At 41.8% G+C, this 24,240-nt stretch overlaps 1 protein-coding gene across 4 annotated transcripts in view; it reads left to right on the top strand.

Moving 5' to 3' along the window:
- Positions 1–9,000: 9,000 nt before the first annotated feature.
- Positions 9,001–24,240, top strand: part of krt222 (keratin 222) — a 31,312-nt gene continuing 16,072 nt past the window's right edge. The window contains exons 1-7 of one of the 4 annotated variants that reach the window (XM_074631089.1): positions 9,001–9,015; positions 9,143–9,252; positions 9,411–9,692; positions 14,701–14,881; positions 15,131–15,334; positions 20,757–20,839; positions 22,700–22,853. In XM_074631089.1, the coding sequence (XP_074487190.1) occupies positions 15,137–15,334; positions 20,757–20,839; positions 22,700–22,853 (435 nt within the window). In that variant the 5' untranslated portion in view covers positions 9,001–9,015; positions 9,143–9,252; positions 9,411–9,692; positions 14,701–14,881; positions 15,131–15,136. Of the gene's footprint in view, positions 9,016–9,132; positions 9,253–9,363; positions 9,693–14,700; positions 14,882–14,954; positions 15,335–20,756; positions 20,840–22,699; positions 22,854–24,240 lie in introns of those variants that run through there. The other 3 variants (XM_074631090.1, XM_074631091.1, XM_074631088.1) reach the window with 3 other exon arrangements.

The raw sequence follows: 24,240 nt of genomic DNA, 5'->3' as shown, positions 1-24,240 counted from the left end.
GAATGTGATGTATACAACGCAGAGAGGTCTAGTGTATTGGGATGCGTGTAGCTTAGGGATGTCCATAATTAACCGTTATCCGACATTAAGCATTTTAACCGATTAACGCTATCGGTTAAAACGGTTAAAACACATGTTAATAATTAACTCAAAAGCTGAGTGGCTCAGAGGAGCGTCTCGTCACTTTAAGGAGAAAAGCTGGTCCACCTTAACATCCCACCTTAAGAGGCGGAGTTGCAGGATACAGGAAGTCGGCTCCGGTCTCTTGCTCGCTTGAGCGGAGCGGAGGAGTTGTAGTTTCGTAGCATTTATTCACTGAGAAATAAAGTGTACACACACTGCTACACCTACGATCACAGCTAGAACGCCACCAACAACCTCACACTCACCACCAACACACACACGGTCTGTTGGAAACTCACTAAAGTTACACAGACTACGTGTGCGACGGCGAACACGAAGCCTCCGGTAATGTTAGAGCTGCTAACGTAGCACAAATACACACAGTTTGTTGGCCACTCAGTAAAGTTAATCCGGGCAGACACACAGCTGACAACCTGCTACACTAAACTAAATGTGCGGTGGAGACTTTTACTGGGAAAGTGGCTGCATGTCCGTGACACTACACGCAGCATCGTAGCTGCTAAGTTAACGCTCCCGGACGGTGAACTGGGGACTCCCGTCAACCAATATCTGTTGTGCTCCTGCAGCTGGTACGAGGCACAAATCTTGTCGATTAACGGTTAATAATCGGTTAACGAGGGTCAGTTATCGGTGTAGAACATTTTTAAAAATGAGCATCCCTAGTGAAGCTACATATAAGCGTAGGTGAAAAAATCTGTTTGATTGCATTGTTTTCTACTGGAATGTCCGACTCCTAACTGGCCGCGAGCGACGAAGCGCTGCACAGCACAACGATTTGAGCTGAACTTTTGTCAGACGCCCTTTTTCTATTTATTCCTGTCGCTCGCTTTAAAAGCGCCGCAACGGATGAGGATCGGCTGATTGGTGAAGCTGATATGATACCTGTTAGCTGTAATGTATATCATTCCAGTAAATATCACAATATGAAACCTGTGTTTTCTGTTTAAAAAACAGAAACGTCAGAAGACGGCGAGTGTACTCGCCCATCTTTAAAGTGGTTACGTGTCCGGTCTGATCTTGATCACACAGCTGATGGTACGTGGTTTGTTTACATGGTGTAACAGAAGTGCATATTTAACAGAGAGTGTCCGATGTTATGAGGCTAAATAAAAAGACCACAAATCTTTCTTCTTATGTTGTTGGTCACTTATTCTGTCAAGAAGACACATCAAGGCCGATATTATTCATCATTATAATAAATTATAAGTTCTGCGTTATTATAAAAAAAAATATAAGATACATTTCTAGGGGGTTCAGTGAACCTATAGATAAAACACATCAGGGAAGACGTTTCATTAGTGTTTAGTCGTAGCTAAGTTAGCTAGTGTGTATTGTGAGTGACGAGAGATGTATTTCACTGAGCGGTTTCACACAAAACTAAATGATACCACTTTCTGTGCAGACTTTTTGTGTGTAGCTGGCTTGCCGGATTTGACTTGAAATATTATCAAATGGAATTTACGACGAGCGCGTCTCCTTGTCGTTAACATGTAACGTTATGTTTACTTTACACTCGATTAGCATGGAATCAGCTGCTTAGCAGTCAAACGTTAGGGTAATATTAATAACTGTGTTATAAAGTTAATGTTACTAAAAGTTACCTTTAAGCTAAGTTAGCGTCGCTAACATTAAAACAACGTCTGTTTAGCTAACAGGTCAATGCTGTGGAGCTAGCAATCAGCAATAACGTTGGTTGGGAACTCGGCTGGTAGCTAACGGTAAAGTTAGCTAGTTCACTAACTTTTTGTAATTTTAGTTGACCCACATATGTAAAAAAAATATATATCTCTTATTTACTCTATACTTATGTGTGGAAAGTGGTGCCATCCTCCCTGGTCTCTTTGCTCCTTTTGGTAAAGTAGGTGAACAGTTGATAACCAGTGGCTGCCCATAGGCTGCGATTGGAAACAATGCCCAGGTAAGATGGCGGACGATTATCCCATAAGTTATGACCTAATGTCGCATCTACTGTTTTATATCTGTGGAGGAGCTAAGTACAACCAAGCGCTGAATAAGACATTTTTAGGCAACCAAAATGTTACAATTAACTTTCCTGAACTAAAAACACACTGTGAAAGAGTTAAAGTTGTAAGATGAAAACACAGACAACACCCAGACCAGACAACGCCGTGGTAGCGACCTGTCAATCACAAGGTACCTGTCAACCATAATTTACTAAATGAACCTCATGCCGTATGCTATTGAAGAACACTTGAAACTAGTGATTGAGACCATAAACTCCTGTTTACAATGTTTACTGAGGTAATAAATCAAGTGCAACCAGACGAGACGCTCCGTGCTGGCTATTAGAAAGAATGCTAGTTTAAGGCACTTCCACATTGGCTTCACTTTTCAGACCCGGAGGTTGCTGTTTGTTTGGGGACCATGAATATCTGTACAAAATGCATTGGCAATATGATCAGTAGTTGTTGAGCTATTTCAGTCTGGGCCAAAGTGGTGGACCGACCGACTGACCGACTGACCAACATTGTCATCCCTGGAGCCTCAGAGCTCGTAAAAAAGTTGTTGTGAAAGGGCTGACCATTTAAACAGTGGACTACTAAGCAAATGTTAGCCTACTGAGCAAATGTTAGCTCAACAAATGTTTGCCAACTTAGCAAATGCTAGCCTCCTCGAAAAAGTATTTTAATAATAATTTAAATTTGAACCCTGTGAGCTATGTATCCTCTTTTACATTGTTTGACTTGGAAAAAAAGGAATGCATACATTAATTCTTTACTCACACATTCAAACATGCTGTATATATTCTCCACTTGCATGTAAAACGGTTTACACAACATGACCATGTGCTGCCTAGGGGCTTAAAGACTGGCCATGTAGCCTTTTTGTTTGGATTAAAATGACATGATCTTATTAGGTGTTGGCAAAATTCTCAGAGATCACATATTCAATCAAAACCACAGGGAGATGTGTTCTTCTATGTCTTGCAGAGCAGCTACTCTGAGCTTTTCTCATGCAGTACAGTGGCCTTGTGTACAATGGGTTTTTAAGATGGCCTTCCTGATAGCAAATCCATGTTTTCATTCATTCGCAATCACTTGTTGTGTGTTGACCGAAATGTGTTAAAGCTAAAGTCAAATGTCAGAACAGTACCGCTGATATTTGAGAACGCCTCTTCTCATATCAAAATAATGTGCAGTATCTCTCTTGTGTGCTATAATGAAATATTTAAACCCCTGATGAGACTTTCCTTTTCTTTTCAGCTCAAAATGCACTTTCTAACTAAACTCTTAACAAGGATTTGACTAAAAACATGAATAGTTTCCGTGCTTCTTCCGCAATCCCCTGTTACAGAAAGACAGAGGTCTACAATCCTTCTACAGATAATAAGCGTTTCATGCCATGTTGTGGTTTGATGATATCCAGGCAGCACTGTGTTGGCCTGTCTGTCAGCATGTTTTAATTCAAGGGACCTCAATTTGCAACAGGTGTATCACAGCAGCTATTCACAAAAACACAACAATGTTATCTGATTCCCCAGTGACAGATGCCCAAGACTGGGATGTACCAATACAGTACCAGTGATAGCGATACCAATAGACTTTATTTGATACCTTTTATCTTTTTTCACTTAATTCAATACCCATCATGAGTTGCATAAAATGTCACCACCACCAGCGCATTTATTTTTATCTGACGCCACAGGCGTGTAGTATAGTCATACTTTCGAACATTTTGGTGGCATCCCGCGCTCGACTTCACCACACCACAGACTGTATGAGTTGTAGCTGCTGCAGTAGTGGGCCAATCACACATCACAGTAAATTGAAGAAGGCTTGCGGTGATTGGCTGCGAGCAAAACCATAAATAGTCATTTTTTTCTAGATCTGGTTAAAAAAAAAAGGATCGTTTGCAGGTATCGTTTGACTGGAGAAGTGTCTATACTACTTGGTACTGGGTTATTGCGGCCGATACCTTGAAGGTATCGAGTACCGATACCCAGCCCTAACTGGGATCCAGGATGACTGACAATACAACAGTGTTTCGGTCAGTGGGCAGCTCCGGGGTCTGAGAAGTGAAGCCAATGCTGAAGTGCCTTAAACTTGCATTCTTTCTAACAGCCAGCAGGGGGCGACTCCTCTGGTTTCAAAAAGAAGTCTGGTCTATGAGGAAATGAGCCTACTTCTCACTTGATTTATGACCTCAGTAAACATTGTGAACATGAGTTTATGGTCTCAATCACTAGTTTCAAGTCTTTTTCAATACAGCATTATGTTCATTTAGTAAATTATGGTCCCATTTATAGTCAAATAGACCATAAAGCAGGGGATGCTTTATGGCGTGGCTACCTTGTGATTGACAGGTCGCTACCACGGCGTTGTCTTGTCTTGGAGTTGTCTGTTTTTTCGTCTTACAACTATAATTCTTTCACAGTGTGTTTTTAGTTCAGGAAAGTTAATTATAACCTTTTTGGTCACCTAAAAATGTCTTATTCAGCGTTCGGTTGTACTTAGCTCCACCCTCTCGTGTCACTTCTGGTTGCAAAAGACCAACATGGCGACGGCCAAAAACCAAGATGGCGACGGCCAAAACGTCGAACTCGAGGCTCCAAATCCGTAGTCCACAAACCAATGGGTGACGTCAGGGTGACTAAGTCTACTTCTTATACACAGTCTATGGGTTTGATGTTTGATTTCACATTACACTCAAAATGTTAAGAATCCCTCCCTTTCTGTCTGATACCAAGCTTGTAATGCCTACTGTGAAAAAAAACATGTTTTTAAGGTAAAAATTGATCTTGGCAGTAATAGTGGTATATTCCTGAATAAACAGGCCAACTATGAAGACCATATTATTCTACTTCCCATAGAAGCTGCCAAGCGGCCTTGTTTCAAATTCCGACAATCACTCTGAAACTGAATTGGCTCCAATTCCCATAAATCCCGTCCATATATCATTTAAATGATTTGTAATTACCAGTGTGAATATTGTGACATGTATCAATTAAAAGAGACAGGCAGGTGTCATAGAAGTAGTTGATGGGTGGATGAGCGGTTGCGGCTCTTTAATCAGGTGTTCTTTAGCTGCTTGTTTTTTTTCTTTTGCCAACTTTCTATTTGTGTGTGAGTAATTTAGAACACCACCAGTAAACCAGTCTTCCAAGGCAATGTTCACTCTGATGTAATAACAGTATTGAGCCAGCTTTCTCTCTAAGTATTTCTTAAGAACAGAGAAAAGCTCTGTAAATGCCCCGTAAGGCAAACAGAAAAGTCATCAGATATATAACAAATTTCCCCAGCAACACAGAGGCTTAAACTAATAGGAGTTTAAGATTAAAATGACAAAGACGATGAGTGTTAGACCAACACAAGATTTTAAACTATGGTGAGACTGTGTGATGAAACTAGTGTTCAACACAGGAGCTTAAAGCTGCTATATCAATATTTTCATATTAACAATGAATCAAATGACTACATGTAATTTGAGGGGGGTCGCTTGTAGTGCCTAACCCACATAGAATTACTGCACAGCTATTTTTACCCTTTATACCCCTCCTTTGGTGACTGTCCAAATTGCACCAAACTTCGGCGCTGAACATCCTTGGGTCCCCCCGCAATACACTCGCCAGGTGTGAAGTAGATCGGATGGACACCTCTCGAGATGTGTGAAGGACACACATTCATAGAGATGGGCTTTATAGTTCGATTTAGAGGTGAAAAATGAAAGATGAATTCAACAAGTTCAATGAACCCTGTGTCCTTACACTGTAATGTCAGACCTAAATTACTCAACTACGGGGAATATTTTCTTTGCTCATTTGGTTCATTCAAACAATATTTGATAATAAAAATGAATAACTCCTTTACTAATTCAACTATAGCTATAGAATAAGATCTCATACGTCATATCGTAAAAAAATCTGAATGCCTTGTTAGTGACATGGCGTTCTGACGTGGTAATTTGGTTTCATCACTTTGTCACGCTATCCCGCGCCTGCCGATTACAGATCAAACAAAGACGAGTCACTTTACCTAATCACCTTACCAGACATACCCACACCCCAACCACCAGACTCTCTGCTGACCCCACTAATCGCCGGGATAACATCAGTCAACACAAGTGCACGGCCCTGACTTGTTCGGCTGTTTGAAATATTTGCCCATCCTTGTTCTACATAACACTAAATGACAGCTAAGTGTGGCACTCCTATTGTAATTGTTTTGTGAAGCGAAAAAGTATGGTGTAACCCTGAGTTGTCGTAAATGTCAAACAGATTATGACAAGGATAATTGTTTTTCCAAGACATGTCGTGGTACTTCTTTTTAATGCAAACATTTCATGATACTGACTTCGATGTAATTGTCTTAGAGTTCCCTAAGGCTCTTAACCATAACCTCTTGTTGACACAAAATGGGTTTAATTTATTCTTTCTCACCTTAGGGGGTATAGGCAAACTTTGTTTTTCTTCTTTCTTTTTTTTCTCGCTGTGGCTCATTATTGGATGAGAACCAGATGGCACAAAGCAGCAAAAATTATGGCCGTTAATGACAAACTGTTTTCTAATGAATTCTGCGTGTTGTAATTTTCAACCGACTTTCCCAGTCAGTGAGTCAGGAGCCACCCTGCCTGGTTCATGCATGTGTGTCAGAAGAATCAAGCCGTTCCCTTCAGTTTCCGTCATTGTATATTGTAAAACACCTTCAAAGGTATTTCTTTCATGCCGCGTTTGTCTTCTAGACTATAAACTATGAAATGTATGGAATGATGTGCGTCTGGTAGTCTACTTAGACGGCAACCACTAATAACCCGCTGGCATTGAAGTCTGAGGTGTGGAGGGTTTGGTTGATACAATTAAAAGGGGAGAATTTCTTGGCTTAAAATGTGTACATTCTGGTTCTGATAAGCTAAGATAACAACGGGCCCACTGGTTCTATGAGTGTGTCTGTAGAGTTGTGGCTCAGGTACAAGTGATGAACAGCTCTTATCAGATTAAGTATCAAGGTTAATTTATTGTCATGCACAATAAATACAGGAAATGCAGCTGTAGTCCCTTTATGCTACACAAGAAAAACTAAATCAGTGGTGCTTTCCTGAAGTGCATTTTTGAATTTGTATCAGGAGGAATGTAAACAGCAGCAACAAAAACACCTGGGAAATTCTCTGGGCAGATAATATAGCCAGCATCTTAAAGGTCCCATATTGTAAAAAGTGAGTTTTTCCTGTCTTTTATATTATAAAGCAGATTTAAGTGCGATATAAATACTGTTAAACGTAAACATTCTTAACGTGTCCCAGTTTATTTTCTGTTGCAGTGTATGTGAATGACATCAGCTGACAGGAAGTAAACATGGACCTAAACTGTTGCCTAGCGACGCAATTCCATTGCAATCCCTTGAAATGTACTTAAATGGAGTGTTTCAGACAGTGGTAAGTACAGGTATATTCAGGCAGACAGTATGAGGAAAATAAAGTTGTTGTTTTTTAAATTACAGCATGTAAACATGTTCTAGTAGAAACACAAAATACAAGTATGAACCTGAAAATGAGCACAATATGGGTCCTTTAAATTCTGTTGATGTCATGCTACCAGCACTACTAGCTACTGGCCGATAGCCGGTTGTTTGGGAACAGAGACGTTAATACATCCACCACGGTACAGGCTTACAGCATACAGCTGGTGTATTAGAAGATAAAAAAAGTGATTAATTACAGCCAATATATCCATTATTACAGCCGCGTACAGCTAGCAGGAAGCTTTCAAAATAGCTAATGGTAAGTAGTCAATTAGTTAAAGGTCCCATATCATGCTCATTTTGAGGTTCATACTTGTATTTTGTGTTTCTACTCGAACATGTTTACATGCTGTAATGAAAAAACTTTATTTTCCTCATACTGTCTGCCTGAATATACCTGTATTTACCCTCTGTCTGAAATGCTCCGTTTTAGTGCATTTCAACGGAATTGTGTTGCTAGGCAACAGCTTGTGTCCATGTTTACTTCCTGTCAGCTGATGTTATTCATATGCACTGCAACAGGAAATAAACTGGGGACACATTTAGAATGTTTATGTTTAAAACCGTGTAATGGTCTAAATATTGTATATTTGTGACATCACCAATGGACAGAAATCCTGACGGCTTGTTTCAAACGCACAATTTCTGAAAACGAGTTGTGTGTATTCCTCAGTATATTGAGCATTTTGATAGTTTAACAGTATCTCACTTTTTACAATATGGGACTTTCAAGTCCTTTCTTTTAGCATGACTTCATTTTTTTACTGTTTACATCTTGTATACATTTAAATAGTTATGTTATTATGTCGCAAATTTGAATTTGACGTGAGATCTAGTGACTACTTGAGTAGACATTACGATTGAAAATGGTTGGCAACAGTGAGCTAGCCGTTAACTTTGTCTGTCCAGGCAGATAGCATACAGTGGGTTTATCATAGCTTTTTTGCTTCAAACAAATTAGGCTGATGAGAGCTGAGAGACTGAACCAAAATGGCAGAGTTGAGGGCCAGAAAACCAAAACAATGAGATGCTAAAACTGAGCCAACGGAAACAGTAGAGTTGGATTTCCTGTGGGTTTGTCACTACGAGCGACTTTTCCTTTTCCCTTTCACATTTGAGTAGTTGGTACAATGATTACAATGCTTCTTTTCAGTAGAAGCATAGATCACGAGTGCTTGAATGACTTGACAGGCATGTGGGTCACAGGTGTGACATGGTATTGTTAAGACCTACTGTTATTGCAGTCTTTTATAATACCTTTACACAGAAAGTAAAAGCACATGAAATATGCTTTAGCTGAACATAGCGTATAGTCTAGTAAAGAGTTTATGTGGGGATAATCCTTTCTGCGGTTTTGGATTTAAACCACAATACCTTCCACGCCAGAACTCAAGAGGTTTGCGTAATGATATCATGTACAGACAAAAACCTCCTGGCCTGGAGGTTGTTTTATAATTGTTATAGAGAACGGATCAAAGTGTAAAACGGATGTATCTTTTTTTTGTCTGTCAAACCCCTAAAAGGGTCCTTGTACAGAGAATGAGGGATCACATCAGAAAACGATCAAAGAGCTCCTAAGCGCCCACCCTTGCGGGGAAACAGAGGCAGAGGAATGTAAAGTCACAGAGGTCAGGTACATGAGGGAGCTTATAAAACTGTTCCGTGTTAAACTCGTAATCTGAGGCTGACTTGTTCTGTTCTCATCCTCCTGTAGGTAGTGTCCACCTCTGAAGCCTCCACCTCTGCTCCTGAAATTTGACTAACAAGTCACTACCTGCTTTTTCCCTGCAGTTACGTCATTCCCCTGGCCAAACACTCCTGCGAATATCGTGCGACAGAGAGAGATTTCTTGGATCGTCATGGGAGCAGCATGACAAAAAACAGGCTTGGTGGCATTACCTGTTTGCAGTCACAGCATCATTTGTCCCACACACTGAGAACAGAGCTACCTGCAACGCCCTGGCAGGTGCTGTTTTTCCAGGATTTTAACAAACAACATTATTAGTCATCGTCATCATCATCCCTGGTCTCTTGTCAACAGCCTTCCTAAGAGGGTGTGGGAGTGTGATGACGGTAAGTGTCCCAGCCGTCCTGTCTGGTATGGTTTGGTTAGTCAAAGTGCTTTTTGTGTGTGTGTGTGTGTGTGTGTGTGTGTGTGTGTGTGTGTGTGTGTGTGTGTGTGTGTGTGTGTGTGTGTGATAAAAGTCAAGGTTTACATACTTTAATGTTTAAAAAAACCTTTATTTTCCTCATACTGTCTGCTTGAATATACCTGTATTTACCCTCTGTCTGAAACGCTCCGTTTATCTACATTTCAATGGAATTGCAACGGAATTGCGTTGCTAGGCAACAGCTTGGGTCCATGTTAACTTCCTGTCAGCTGATGTCATTTACATACACTGCAACTGGAAATAAACTGGGACATATTTAGAATGTTTCTGTTTAAAACCGTGTAATGGTCTAAATATTGTATATTTGTGACATCACAAATGGACAGATATCCTGACGGCTTGTTTCAAACGCACAATTTCTAAATACGGGCTGTGTGTATTTCTCCGTATATTGAGCTTTTTGATAGTTTAACAGTATTTATATAGCACTTAAACCTGCTTTATAATATAAAAGACATGAAAATCTCACTTTTTACGATATGGGACCTTTAACATTTTTCTCTCCTCCCACACATTCACTGTGCTATAGTGTACATTTTCTCCCTCAATCAGAGGTGAAAACCACAACCCTGACAAACTGTCAACAAAACCACATGAGACAGTCAGCAGGCCGCTCGTCCTCCATCCATTCTCCACGTAAAGAATAAAAGTCTAGACAGAGACAATGTTTGTAGTTTTGTGGTTGTAGCAGACGGAAGTGCATGATCAGGTCTGTATTAATAATCCCCACATCCTCTTAGCAAGGCAGGTTTGTTTGCCATCTCTAAGTCATCTGAGCAGCAAATCCTCAGATACAGCAAAAATCTGTAGTGGCTCCTTGAAGATAAATTAGGCACACAGAAACACATTAGATAAGAAACATGTAAGATTCTCCAATAGTGAAACCCTGTATCAAGTACATTTAGATTCAGTTGAAAGCTAGGCTTGGTAATGTTCTTCAAAACATTTTGTTATATTTGTTGAAATTCTCATTGCATCCCAACAGCAATCAATAAATCAAATGCTCTGACAAAAGAAAAAAGAAAAAACAATTCAGTATCTGTGGCTGTCACAGGACTGTAATAAGTCCGCTCGACAGCTGTGAAAACTAACAACAGCCATGTTCGTTGTTCATAGTGATCATTTTGGGGGAGTGTCTTTGGAGGGAGGCCTGAAGGGACGGACTGTCAGTGTTGCCGACTTGGCGACTTTCTCTCTAGATTTAGAGAGTTCTGGAGCTATAGCTGCTAGCTACTTTCAATGCAAAAGAGTTGGCAACACTGGACTGGGTTTTTGCGTTGGATCGTTTTTAAATATTCTTGCTAGTTTTTCAACATTAACAACCCTAGCTTTAACCGTACCTTTCACACTTTGTAATGCGATCAAACCGTTAAAGTGAGGCTTTGTAAATTTTGAGAGAAAAACATATTGTATTTTTCTCCAAACATAATCAAAAGCTGAAAGCATAAGCAATACTACACAATATTGTTAAATTTTATGCTTTTATTTTTTGTTCTGCTTCAGTTTGTCTAGTAAGACCAGTAGCATACACAGTATGGTGGCTAATGTTAGCAAACTTCTAATGAAGATAGCTGTGACGCTGACAATACAGAGTTATTTTACTGACTTTACGACTCATTTCCCTAGTGTTAAGGCCCACTAGCTGAAACTGTGCACCAGTAAATCCACACAAATCTTTTGTGACGAGTTCAACTTCGGTGAACCATAGCTTTGTGCCGTTAGAAAACCTTCTTGCCAGTGACCTCTTGAGGTAGCCGAAGGATCCAAAATGGAGGAAGCTTTTATAGGAGTCACTGAGGCGCTGGGCAGCTTTGGGGATTGACGCTTCTGAGATCCATGTTTCCCTCTAGGGGCTCCAAGCCCTAGATATCTCGGGTAAATAGACAGGCAAGTTCCCAGGAAAGGGAACTGCTCAAAGTCCACGATGTCCGGATCTGAAAGGAGGCGAACTGGCTTGGGGGTCAGGAGCAGACAGGAAGCTAGCCGATTGGGCTGCTAGCTGGATGCTAGCGGGCCGAGGTGCAGACTGGAAAGTGCAGACAGGACGGGCTCTGGAACGGCCTGGCATGGTGGTAAAAATGGCCAAAGACACACTGGGTTTCTTCTCACGAAGCCTTGGAGTCTGGCGGACGCTTTGAGGACCTGCGGGGCCAGTCGGGTACCCAGGAAGGGGTTAGGGGCTGGTGCAGGCTCAGAACGGGCTGGCTGCAGACTAGGAAATCTGAGCCTAATTGACTGAGTGGCAGGTTGGTTATGAGCAGTCCGGAGTGCTGGCTTGGAGACGACAGGAGAGTCAACTGATCAGGTTTGCAGGAAACTGTTGAGCCTCTTGCGAACAACATCAAGGTGAGGAACGAAATGACTCACCCATGGCTACTCCTTGAAATATTGCTGCTGAAGAGAGAGATCTTGTCGAGGAAGGGATTCCGCTCTCGTGAGTGAGTGGAAATGGGAGTCCGATCAAACTCCATAACCGTTTGTGAAAAAAGGCTTTGCTCTGGTGGGTCCATATTTGGACAGTTCGTACTGTCACGTTTGAAGCAGGCAGGTGGACCCAAATGCAGAGAGGACAGACAGACTGGTGCAGTTCATTGGTTTATTACATATAAGGCTTACAGGCAAGGCCGGTTAACATCAGGCGGGTAGTTACCAAACAGGTAGCCGGTAACAAAACTCCAAATAGCAGTGTTGACGACGACGAGTTGACAAAGAACAAAGGAACTGGGCTGGTATATGGAGTGAATGACTGATTGGGCAAGTGAGAACCGGTGATCAGGAGATCAAGTGAGTGCAGGTCTAATGAGGGACAGGTGAAACTAAGCGGGGCGGGGCAGACATCCAAAACTGGCGGGAAAACAAGAAGGGTCTGGCTGCGACCCCTAGCACCTCACGCCTCGCCCACCTCACACCCGGTGGGCCTTGCGTGAGGTGCTACTGAGGTGCTACCAGCCACAGCTGGACTATATTGATGAAAACACAAGAAGGTAGGAAGTGAAGTGATCTGAAACGAGAGGTGAGTAACAAAATAAAACAGGAAACACTAAACATGAATGAATGAATGAATGAATGAAACAAGGAAAAACATGAAGCAGGGCAGATTATGACACATTCAACGTAATTATACCACAACCCTAGATTAACCAAACACACATTTTATCATAACACTTAAAATATTTTCAGCACAGTATTGATGTGTGAGGCGATGCTATCCGCTGGTTGTACAAGATAGCTCTGACTGTAAACATTGTATCCAAGGAAATATTGAAGTGCACATTCTAGTATTTAGAAGGTGCAACCTTTGACCATAGACTGTATAGAAGAAGTGGACGTAGTCGCCGTGACGTCATCCCTTGGTTTGTGGACTGCCTTTTTGAAGCCTTGAGTTCGGCATTTTGGTCGTCGCCATCTTGGTTTTTGGCAGTCGCCAGCTTCTATGGGAAGTAGAATAATATGGTCTTCATAGTTGGCCTGTTTATCCAGGAGTATACTACTATTGCTGCTAGGGATGTCCATAATTAACCGATTAACCGTTTAACCGTTAACCGACATTAAGCATTTTAACCGCATAACGCTATCGGTTTAAACGGTTAAAAGAAATGTTAATAATTAACTCAAAAGCTGAGTGGCTCAGAGGAGCGGCTCGTCACTTTAAGGAGAAAAGCTGGTCCACCTTAACAGCCCACCTTAAGAAGCGGAGCCAGAGTTGCAGGATACAGGAAGTTGGCTCCGGTCTCTGACTCGCTTGAGCGGAGCGGAGGAGTTGTAGTTTCGTAGCATTTATTCACCGACAAATAAACTGTCCACACACTGCTACACCTACGTTCACAGCTAGAACACCACCAACAACCTCACACTCACCACCAACACACACACACGGTCTGTTGGTAACTTGCTAAAGTTACACAGACTACGTGTGCGGCGGCGAACACGAAGCCTGCGGCAATGCTAGAGCTGCTAACGTAACAAATACACACACTTTGTTGGACACTCGCTAAAGTTATGCCGGGCAGACAAAATATGTCCATTCTGTCCATTTGTGATGTCACAACTATACAGTTATATAGATCACTACACGGTTTTAAACATAAACATTCTAAATGTGTCCCAGTTTATTTTTTGTTGCAGTGTATGTAAATAACATCAGCTGACAGGAAGTAAACATGGACCCAAGCTGTTGCCTAGCAACGCAATTCCATTGCAATTCCATTGCAATTCCGTTGAAATTAGCTAAAACGGAGTGTTTCAGACAGAGTAAATACAGGTATATTCGGGCAGACAGTACGAGGAAAATAAAAGATTTTTTGAACATTACAGCATGTAAACATGTTCTATTAGAAACACAAAATACACATATGTACCTGAAAATGAGCATGATATGGGACCTTTAAGGCACTTCAGCATTGGCTTCACTCCTCAGACCCCGGAGTTGCCCACTGCCTTTGACCCAGACAGACTCAAACACTCAGCTATTCTAAAATCAGCCAAGACTTCTATTGAGCAAGAAGTAACTCTGCACAAAGTGTGCATTACTTCACTTCAGAGCTGTGTATAGGGACACATTGATTATAGAACATGTACAGATAACCTCTTATTAAAGCACCACTCAAATACACACGTGCGCTCACACAGGTCCTGTCACTGTGTCTCCCTGAACATTCCCTCCACAGCTTGTGTCGCTGCCTGTTTGAAAGCGGCTCGGTAATCCTGGATCAGAGAGTACAAAGGGCCCCAGAGTGCTGGTGATGTAAGCACTGTGTCCAGTGCTTACCCCACTGCTCTCCCTTCTCCCACATGCTGCCTGGGGGGTGAGGTGGGACAGGGACGAACATCCCCGTCGTGGGTGAACCTGAAGACTACAGACTGACTGGTGATACTGGCAGGCTAACAGCAGTCTGTGTGCTCTGTCTCAGGGGTCTGCTGCTGATGACCTGGGACACAGTGGGAAGGAGAGAGTGTTGACCAGATCGCTGTACAGGAATGTGGCTAAGCTGTGGGGAGTGGTGGATCAGCCCAGTGTGACCAGGAGCACAAACTGAGGAACGTTTAACTACACTTACTGTGCTTTGTTCGTGGAAGGCCACGTTGCCATAAGTGAGTATCACTGGGTAAACATTTACCTAGTTCACGCCTCTGGCAGCTTGTGATCTGAAATGGGTGGTGATGTTTGCTGTTATAAACTTTGCATGACTGTGTATGCATTCTGCAAGAAACAGATGTCTGTCAATCGCGTGCTATCTGAATATTTCGGCCATCACAGGCACTATCGGCTGTGTCATTTCATGGAAATGTCAGCGTCTCGTTGTGTGTGCCTGTAAACGTTTTTGGTGTGCGCTCTCTAAGGCCTCCATGGACATGCTGCAGGACTCCAGTCACACCATGTGGGGTCTGAACGCCCGCTTGAAGGGCTTCCTGGAGCAGGTTAACAGGCTGCAGGAGACCAACCAGCGGCTGGAGGCTCAGATAGGCGACTGGGTCATCAGAAGCACCTCACGCTCCCGGGACTGGTCCCAGCAGGAACAGAATGTCAAGGAGCTCCGTGTCCAGGTCAGGACTCTGTTTGTTTGTACAGATTTTTAGCCATCAGGTCATCATTTGAAACATCACTTGGACTGTTAAAAAGTGTTGAAATTTTCACCCGCTGTTTTGCCAGACGAAGTTATGACAGTGTTGCAGATTTGATACAGTGCTATTTACACACAGGTGTAATGAGTATGCTCAGATTATGCTCCATTACATCAGCTCAAGGCCATGTTGGCTGGCAGACAGCAGGAGCAGGTGTGAGAGACTAGTGTTGCTGACTACTGCATGCAACAAGACTGGGTAAAGCGGCTTTCATTGATTAAAACAACTGTGTAACAACACTCATAATGTTGTTGTTGGAACGTGATCCAAGAGCTGACAGTGTATGGTGGCTAAACGTGGGTTCTTGGCTATGACAGTTGTAAATGGCTGTTGATTATTGATGAGTCTCATGTTTTTACTCCAGCTGGTCAGGAGAATCAGCAAACCCCTTTTTCTGCTTCAAAACCAGCTGAATAATGAAACTCATTTGTCATCAAGCTAAAAGAAACATGTCTTAGTTCTGTAAGAAATTCTGGAGAAACACTGTTTTGAGCCGAGAGCAATGAAATGCTTATTTGTGATGTTTAAAAATACTGTATATCAGTACTTTGAAGGATCTTTATTTTTAAAAAGCACTCAAAGTGTATATACTGTACCTGCATGAGGTGAGAGGTAACTCGTAACAAACTTGTTGCAGAGGATTAGAAGCAGATATGTGTGTCATTACGCCTGAGTCACAGCCAGAGACAAGCCGGTTGTCACACGAAAGAATGAGGAACTCTTTATTTTAATCAGACAAGAGAGACCAGGAAATAAAGTAAAGATAATGTCTTTTTGCATTTCAAACATTAAATCCACACCCAGCACCACTCCCAGATCCCCAGGATGTGTCTTAATCAAACCTAAAAAGAAAATGCAGATATCACTCATAAGAGAAATGGTAGACATATTAGCACTCTTATAGCCAAGTTGTCTCAGACAAATTTTATTTCCTACACTGAAGAGTCTTTTAAAACAACCGATTAGACTGTTGTCAGGCTATTAAATAGGTGTTATAAGCCCCGTAGATGTGGGTCAATAGGGGCCTACTACACCCACTAGTAGGTTTTATCATCTATTCATATGGCAGATCAGCGAAAGAAGGAATAAAAGAACACAACAGTGACCTTTAGTAATATGTAATAAATATATTTAGTAATGTAATATGCGGGATAATGTACAGCTAGCGGGTCATTGTTGTGAAAGAAACCCCGACAGGGCGATGCCACATGGTCTTGCATCGCTTTGCGTCGGGGTGCGGCATCGCCCTGTCGGGGTTTCTTTCACAACAATGACCCGCTAGCTGTACATTGTCCTTTATTTATTTGTTTGAGGAAGACCTACACCCACTAGAGCTTAGATGTCCCACATTGGCCAGCGTCCCACATTACGGCAACTCACCCTATGTGATGATAAAGTCTTGACAGAAAGTCTTTAGGGCTTCGACTCTACAGGGAGCAAGATGAATCTCCTCATGGAGTCCAGACAGCAGCAAGATGATTTGCTAACAATGTAGGTGTGTCACTGCTCTATTGTGGATAGATGTAACCAACTGATATCACGACTGACAGCAGGTATTTAGGAGTGAGCATGCGTGAGAGGAGTGAATGGCAGGATGTATGACTACAGGCCTAAGTATGCAAATGAATAGTCTTCCTGACTGAAATTCATTAGTTCAGAGGCCATTCCACTTTTATAGACCAATAACCCTAACCGGTGTGGTGAGCTCACATGACTCGACGTGATGGTTTTTAACTGCTTCCTTGTGTTAACCTCACTTTCTGCATGAGTAATCGTTACTAACAGACATTTGAATGACTCGTGTTTCTCGTCGCGTACGGCGTCACCCAGCTCGTCTCCAAAGCTTGGCTGGCTGACGTTCCCATGACGATGACAGGCACCAGAGCAAACTCTGCTAGTTTCATTGTTCAGAGATCCAGGGAGTGCTTTCATGTCAACATTACGGGATTACTTTGCTATTTATCTTCTCAAGAGCCGCTTTATATTATCGTATTTACAGCACAGACTGATGCTAGTAAGACATTAATTAGAGATCTTATCAGTGTGCTGATTCACTCATCTAGGGCTCAAAAATAGGGGCAGTGTAATGAAACATCTATATAATGATGAGTGTATGCTTATGATTTAAATGTTATGGAATATTCCATGTTATCTTAAGCTTCCCTCCGACATGGGCGTGTCTTGTTCTGAAAGTGTCATGTGTGCACTCATAAGAAAACAAAGGGAAGTAAGGGTGTGTTAACATCTCTTGTGTGTGTGTGTGTGTGTGTGTGTGTGTGTGTGTGTGTGTGTGTGTGTGTGTGTGTGTGATAAAAGTCAAGGAGCCTCCTTTTTGTACTTGGATTCCTCCACTGGAACTTAAGAATCCTGTTATTTACACAGCCTTTTAGCCTAAACAGTGAGAATTCAATGAAACTGAAAAGAATTGTACTTTTTTGGCCATTTTTACACAGGCAGTTTAGCCACTGCTAATGCTAAACACATAAATACAGTCATATGTTGGCTGTGTTGAAGATATTGGCTTTATTCCATGTAAAATATAATTTATATACAGTATGTACATACTGAGATATGAACACTGATTTGTTTTGAATGTTACTTGTTACATTTTCCACTTTGGTTTCCCCAACAATTCAAATTGTAATTGCCATCTTATTATGCTATAAACCACACGATTTATTACTACTGACTAGGGCTGTTAATCGATGAAAAGATTGAATCGCGATTAATCGCAGGATTTTCTATAGTTAATTGTTAATAATCGCAAATTAATCACACATTTTTCAAAATATACCTTAAAGGGAGATTTGTCAAGTATTTCATATCAAAATGGGAGTGGGCAAATGTGCTGCTTTATGCAAATGTTTATATATATTTATTATTGGAAATCAATTAACAACACAAAACAATGACAAATATTATCCAGAAATCCTCACAGATACTGCATTTAGCATAAAAAATATGCTCAAATCATAACATGGCAAACTGCAGCCCAACAGGCAACAACAGCTGTCAGTGTGTCAGTGTGCTGACTTGACTATGACTTGCCCCAAACTGCATGTGATTATCATAACGTGGGCATGTCTGTAAAGGGGAGACTCGTGGGTACCCATAGAACCCATTTTCATCCACATATCTGGAGGTCAGAGGTCAAGGGACCCCTTTGAAATTGGCCATGCCAGTTTTTCCTCGCTAAAATTAAGTGCAAGTTTGGAGCGTTATTTAGCCTCCTTCATGACGAGCTTGTATGACATGGTTTCATATGATACCAGGATCTTCAGTCTACCTTTATAAGCCCGCTACATCCTCCGAAAGATCGATTGCATTAATGCGTTAAAGAAATTAGTGGTGTTAAAACGCATTAATTTTAACAGCCCTACTAACTGTTACTTCAACTTGATTCTTTTATGAAAGATAAACAATTTGATTGAATGAAAATCTTGTGTATTCTTGATTGTGATTCCCCTTTTTCAAAAATATCTCAGCTAACTTGATTTTAATACAAAAGTTGTGGTTTGTGAAACACCTTTGAGCCATCATAGCTGTCTAGTGAGCGGAAGCATTTAGCGAGACTCAGTTTTCCCTGTTCAGATCAGATGAGGTTTAATGACGGAGTAATCCAATTAAACTTGTAGAGGGAGTCTCTGTATGTATGTTTGTCCATCGATTTTCTCGACCGCCGTTCATCCGATCGTCTTCACACTTGGCGGGTGTATTGCTCAGTACCCAAGGACGTGCAGCGTCAAGTGTGAGCTTTTGAGATCTACGGGACATATTTATTAGTAGTGCATTACGCACACACTGTGTAGTGTATTGAGAGGACTGAAGAAGAAGCAGAAGACAGTTTGCCTAAACCTAAAGAAATTGTAGTTTTTATGTCTTAACCTAAAGGAGTTGTAGTTTTGCCGAAACCTGTTTATTTGCCTAAACCTAAAGAAGTTGTAGTTTTGTTGCCTAAACCTTAAGTTCAAGTTTTGTTGCCTAAACCTAAAGTTGTAGCTTTGTTGCCTAAACTTAAAGTTGTAGTTTTGTTGCCTATAAAGAAGTTGTAGTTTTGCAACAGGGGGCCCCTATTAACTGTTACACCGCCGAAGAGCATGCTGGGTACAGCTCCCTTTCCGTTGATGTTCATTTGAGCTTTTGAACCCAAATGACGTGTATACTCTAGCATTGCTTGGGGATGCAACTATGTCATGGCGGGTGTATTGCTCAAGGAAGCTCAGTGTCGAGGGTGAAGAAGGGTGAAGACCTAGCAAACGGACCGAACGGGCCCGTTCTGAACGGGCACTGCACTAGTTCAAGATAAAAAAGGAAACCAAAAATTATGAATAACACTAAACAAATTTGTTGTGTAGCTAGCTCAAAGTTTTGATCCTCATTATATAAAGCGTGCAGGTTTTTTTTTTTATCAGTCTTACTGTGATTGGATTTGAAAATTCTAAACAGGAAATGTACTTTTGCCAATCACAGGTCATTTCAGAGAGAGAGAGAGCGTTCCTCGCAAACTCCGATCAAATAATCAAACTAGGCAGTAGGCAAAATGTTTCCAGATACATCTTGTATTGTACTGTTGAGCTGTAAAATGAGAAAGTTTGCTCCGGCTGGTGGGCGGTGCTTGGTATTTCCTCAACTGATCTCAACATGGCTGCTGAGTCTCAACTTTCTCATTTTACAGCTAAACAGTACACTACAAGATGATTCTGAAAACATTTGAGGAGAGAAATAGTCATTACAATAACAGAAAATTGATTCATATGTGATCAGCGCTGCCTAGTTTGACCGTTTGATCGGAGTTTGCGAGTGATTGACAGCTGCTCAGAGACGGCAGACTCCAGATCAGCTCTGATTGCTTGTTTTCTTCCGGTCTGTGAAATCTTGCAAATGCCGTTATAGGAGCACCGGAGGACACCGGAGGAACATGATTTTTTTTCATATTACCTGTCTCATGCACTTCTGTCAGGATAAAGTGACCGTTTTATAAAAATAACTTTTTAAATTATATTTGCTCCATTCTTGCCTACTGCTGCTTTAATTTATTATGTAGAGTTTAACACATAGGTGGCAGGAAAAAAATAACGCAGTTATAATAAGAAGGAACATGCTGTTTGAAATCAGTATCACAGTATCTGCATGCAGGACACACAGTTCAATGTATCAGTTATTGCTCATAAAATCATTTCATATTCAAAACCAAACAAAGTCTTTCACTTTTATGTTGTAGACCTCAGCCCAGACCACCTTCACCAACTTACATTTTCATAGAAAAAGCTGTAGAATTGTGTATTGTTTTGTACTGTTCTTGATCTAATCTTATGTTATTGTGTTTTTTTGTTGTTTTTGTCAGGTTGGTGACCTGCTGATGGAGAATGCCCAGCTGGCGTTACAGTCTGACAGCATGAAGTCCAGAGCTGCTACCATCCAGGCCAGGTCAGCTGTACTGTAGCTCCTCTCCCTCAATCAGTACAGCCTAGGGCTTATTGATAAGTATACCACGCATGATATCGCATCCCATAAGCACTCGTTCACACAGTTTATGTCCAAAGTGATCTGGTACAAAGGAGGAAAATACTGCTTTTTTTGTATGTTAATAGGTAACATAGGAGAAAATGTGGTATTATTATTACTGGCCTGTAAAAGCATCACAATATACGAAGCATAGGTGTAGAATAAACTACCAAACTCTTGCTGTTTTCATCCTGCCGCAATGCTTTTCCACTCGTCTGTTATCTAACTCAGGCCAGTTCCCGCTCCTGTGAGCCAACCTGCATACAAATCCAGGCCGGGCTTTGTGCCGCGTCGGCACTTTCACTTATGTATTGATGCAGAGTGACACCGAGCCCCCCCCCCCATCACCCTCAACATACACACACCATCCCTCCATGCTGTCTGTCAGCCATTAACCCCTGAAGGACAGTGACGACACGCTGCAGCTTGAAATAAACACACCTGTTCTATTTATAGCTCCACCTGATGTGTCTCCTGACTAGCCGAGTGTGACTGTGAGACTCTGGACTCTGTTAATGACACACTTTAATGATGTCAAGGTCTTTTTTCATCCTATGTACTTGTAGCTGTGATTTCTGCAACACCCTCCTTCACTGTCATGCACCAAAATGGGATCTTTCAGCTAAAAGCACAATCTTCAACCCCTTATTGGATACTCACTAGCTATCGTTAGAAACCCCCTTTTAAAGGTCCCACATCGTGCTAATTTTCAGGTTCATACTTGTAATTTGTGTTTCTACTAGAACATGTTTACATGCTGTAATGTTAAAAAAAAACTTTATTTTCCTCATACTGTCTGCCCGAATATACCTGTATTCACCCTCTGTCTGAAACGCTCCGTTTTAGTGCATTTCAAAAGAATTGCAACGGAAATTGTGTTGCTAGGCAACAGTTTGGGTCCATGTTTACTTCCTGTCAGCTGATGTCATTCACATACACTGCAACAGGAAACAAACTGGGACACATTTAGAATGTTTATGTTTAAAACCGTCAAATGGTCTAAATATTGTATATTTGTGACATCACAAATGGACAGAAATCCTGGCGGCTTGTTTCAAACGCACAATTTCTGAATACGGGCTGTGTGTATTTCTCCGTATATTGAGCAATTTGATAATTTAACAGTATTTATATAGCACTTAAACCTGCTTTATAATATAAAAGACATGAAAATCGCACTTTTTACAATATGGGACCTTTAAATGAAGTTAAACTAGGGCTGGGCAATATGGAGAAAATCAAATATCCCAATATTTTATGTATATATATATACATTTAACACCTCAATATCGATCTTGCGATGATATTATAGGGTTGACTACTGGGGTTTTTGCAAAATATTTACACAATGAGATTTTTGATAAATAATACGTGGGTAAAGGCAAATAATAGAACAGCTGGAATAGTCTGGTAAGTTCAGAAAATAACATTACTTTACTGTAATGCAGCCTTTAAAACCAGGAAACACTTATGCCATATTACGATATCCAAAATGTAAAACGATATCTAGTCTCATATCAGGATGTTGATATAATATTGATATATTGCCCAGCCCTAAGTTAAACTGGATATTTGGCAAGACTAAGGAATGTGTCAATACGTCTAAGCAGAAATAAAAACTTTCCACCTGACTTTGATCTGTTGCACTCTGTTTGAACCTTCACACCCTTTCTTCCCTGTGTTTATATGAGGTTTTTATGGAATTGATGTGTGTTAAATGATTAACAATAAACACAGAATGGGGCTAAATGAATAAACTTGGCTGTTGACATCCCATCGTAGGTGTGAGACGGAGGAGAAGAACACCAGGCATCTGGAGCAACAGGTGTCTCTGCTCAGGGAGTCAAAGAGGAAGGCGGATCAGAGCAGCACGACGCTGCAGGCAGACCTTCGCCGCTCCGTGACAGACCTGCAGGAGATGCACCACGAGTTTGAGGTCACTAAATGTGCTGCTTGCAATTTCATCTTTTTCTTTCTTTCTTTCCAACTCCAAAACTCTGTCTGCCTCTTTCACTGTGCACTGTGCGAGCCGGAGGGTGGGCGCTACACTTCGGCGATCCCGACCGACGGCGTCATTATAGCTGTAACCACTGTATGGGCGCAGTGTAGGCGCGGTGCGGGCGCGGTGATTAGCTAGCCAGTGGGGCACACGGAATTGCACTAAAAAGGCACGCACGACCAGCTCGGCTATGTTAACAAAACACAGAGAGGCTCGGATTACAACCATAAATGGTATCAAATATGGATGTAGTCTCTGTGACATCATCCGTAGGTTTCTGAAGAGCAAAAGTGAAGCTCAAAGTGGGCAGTTCCGGCCGTCGCCAGCTAGTGCTTTTCCTGCCTCAGCCTCCCGACCGTGGCGGGAGGGAACAGGGGAGACACCGGAGTTTTGGTCGGAGACGATAACGTTTCTCTCTGCGGAGCCCCGTCACTTCACAAGACACGGGAAACCTCTTTTGGTCTGGAGGAGCTGCAGCAGTTATTTCTGCACAAACGTCCACTGTACATTCACTAGATATTCTCAGAGCTAAACTAACTCTTCTGCAGTGTGTACTGTGCGCGCATGCACGTGAGGTGGAGCGGTGTGTGAGTGAAGGCAAGCAGGCAGATGAGCAGAGTACAGCAGAGACTCCGGTCCTGGAGACCAAAGCTACGGTCTCCCCCGCATCCTCCGACCGCGGCCAACACTGTTTAACAGACGGGCTTCACTAGATACAACCAAGAGGTTTTGGTGCTTCACTGGAGTTTGTGTTGGAGTCTGAGTCTGAACAGCGTAGCCACACGCGAGCGCACATGGGACACCGACCCAGATTGATTTATACGTGTAAGAAGTTACAAACAGTCCCTTTAAGTACAGCCTTTCGGAGCCTCTAGTGTGGCTGTTGACTCTTAGTCTTGCTACAGTCCTTTTTGAAAATGCAATGTTATGTGATCAGCTGATTGACCAGAAGCTAGAAGATCTGTGAGGATCTGTTTCGCCAGCCTGATATTGGTACTAAATTTGAGAATGAGGGAAAAGAGTTTGGAGATGCTGACCCTGACCAGGACAACTGGTTCTAAAAGAGAAGAGGAGGTGAAATGATAAACAGTGGTAGCATACTGTATTTACATGTGTAATTACCTATCTTTGTTATTACAAGTAAAGTTATAAGTAGCCCTGTTTCACTTTCACTTCCAACCCCGACATTATAGTCCAGTCGTGTGTGTGTGTGTGCACATTTGATTCCTGAGAGCTACGTTTCACAGCATCTAACGATTCCTCGTCTCTTTACTCTGACCTCATCCCCCCGCTCTTCCTCCTTTCCTACCTCCTCCACTTCATT

This window comes from Sebastes fasciatus, chromosome 3 (genome assembly GCF_043250625.1).
Source record: "Sebastes fasciatus isolate fSebFas1 chromosome 3, fSebFas1.pri, whole genome shotgun sequence".
Taxonomy (NCBI): Eukaryota; Metazoa; Chordata; class Actinopteri; order Perciformes; family Sebastidae; genus Sebastes; species Sebastes fasciatus.
This window is presented reverse-complemented; position numbering and strand designations above follow the sequence as displayed.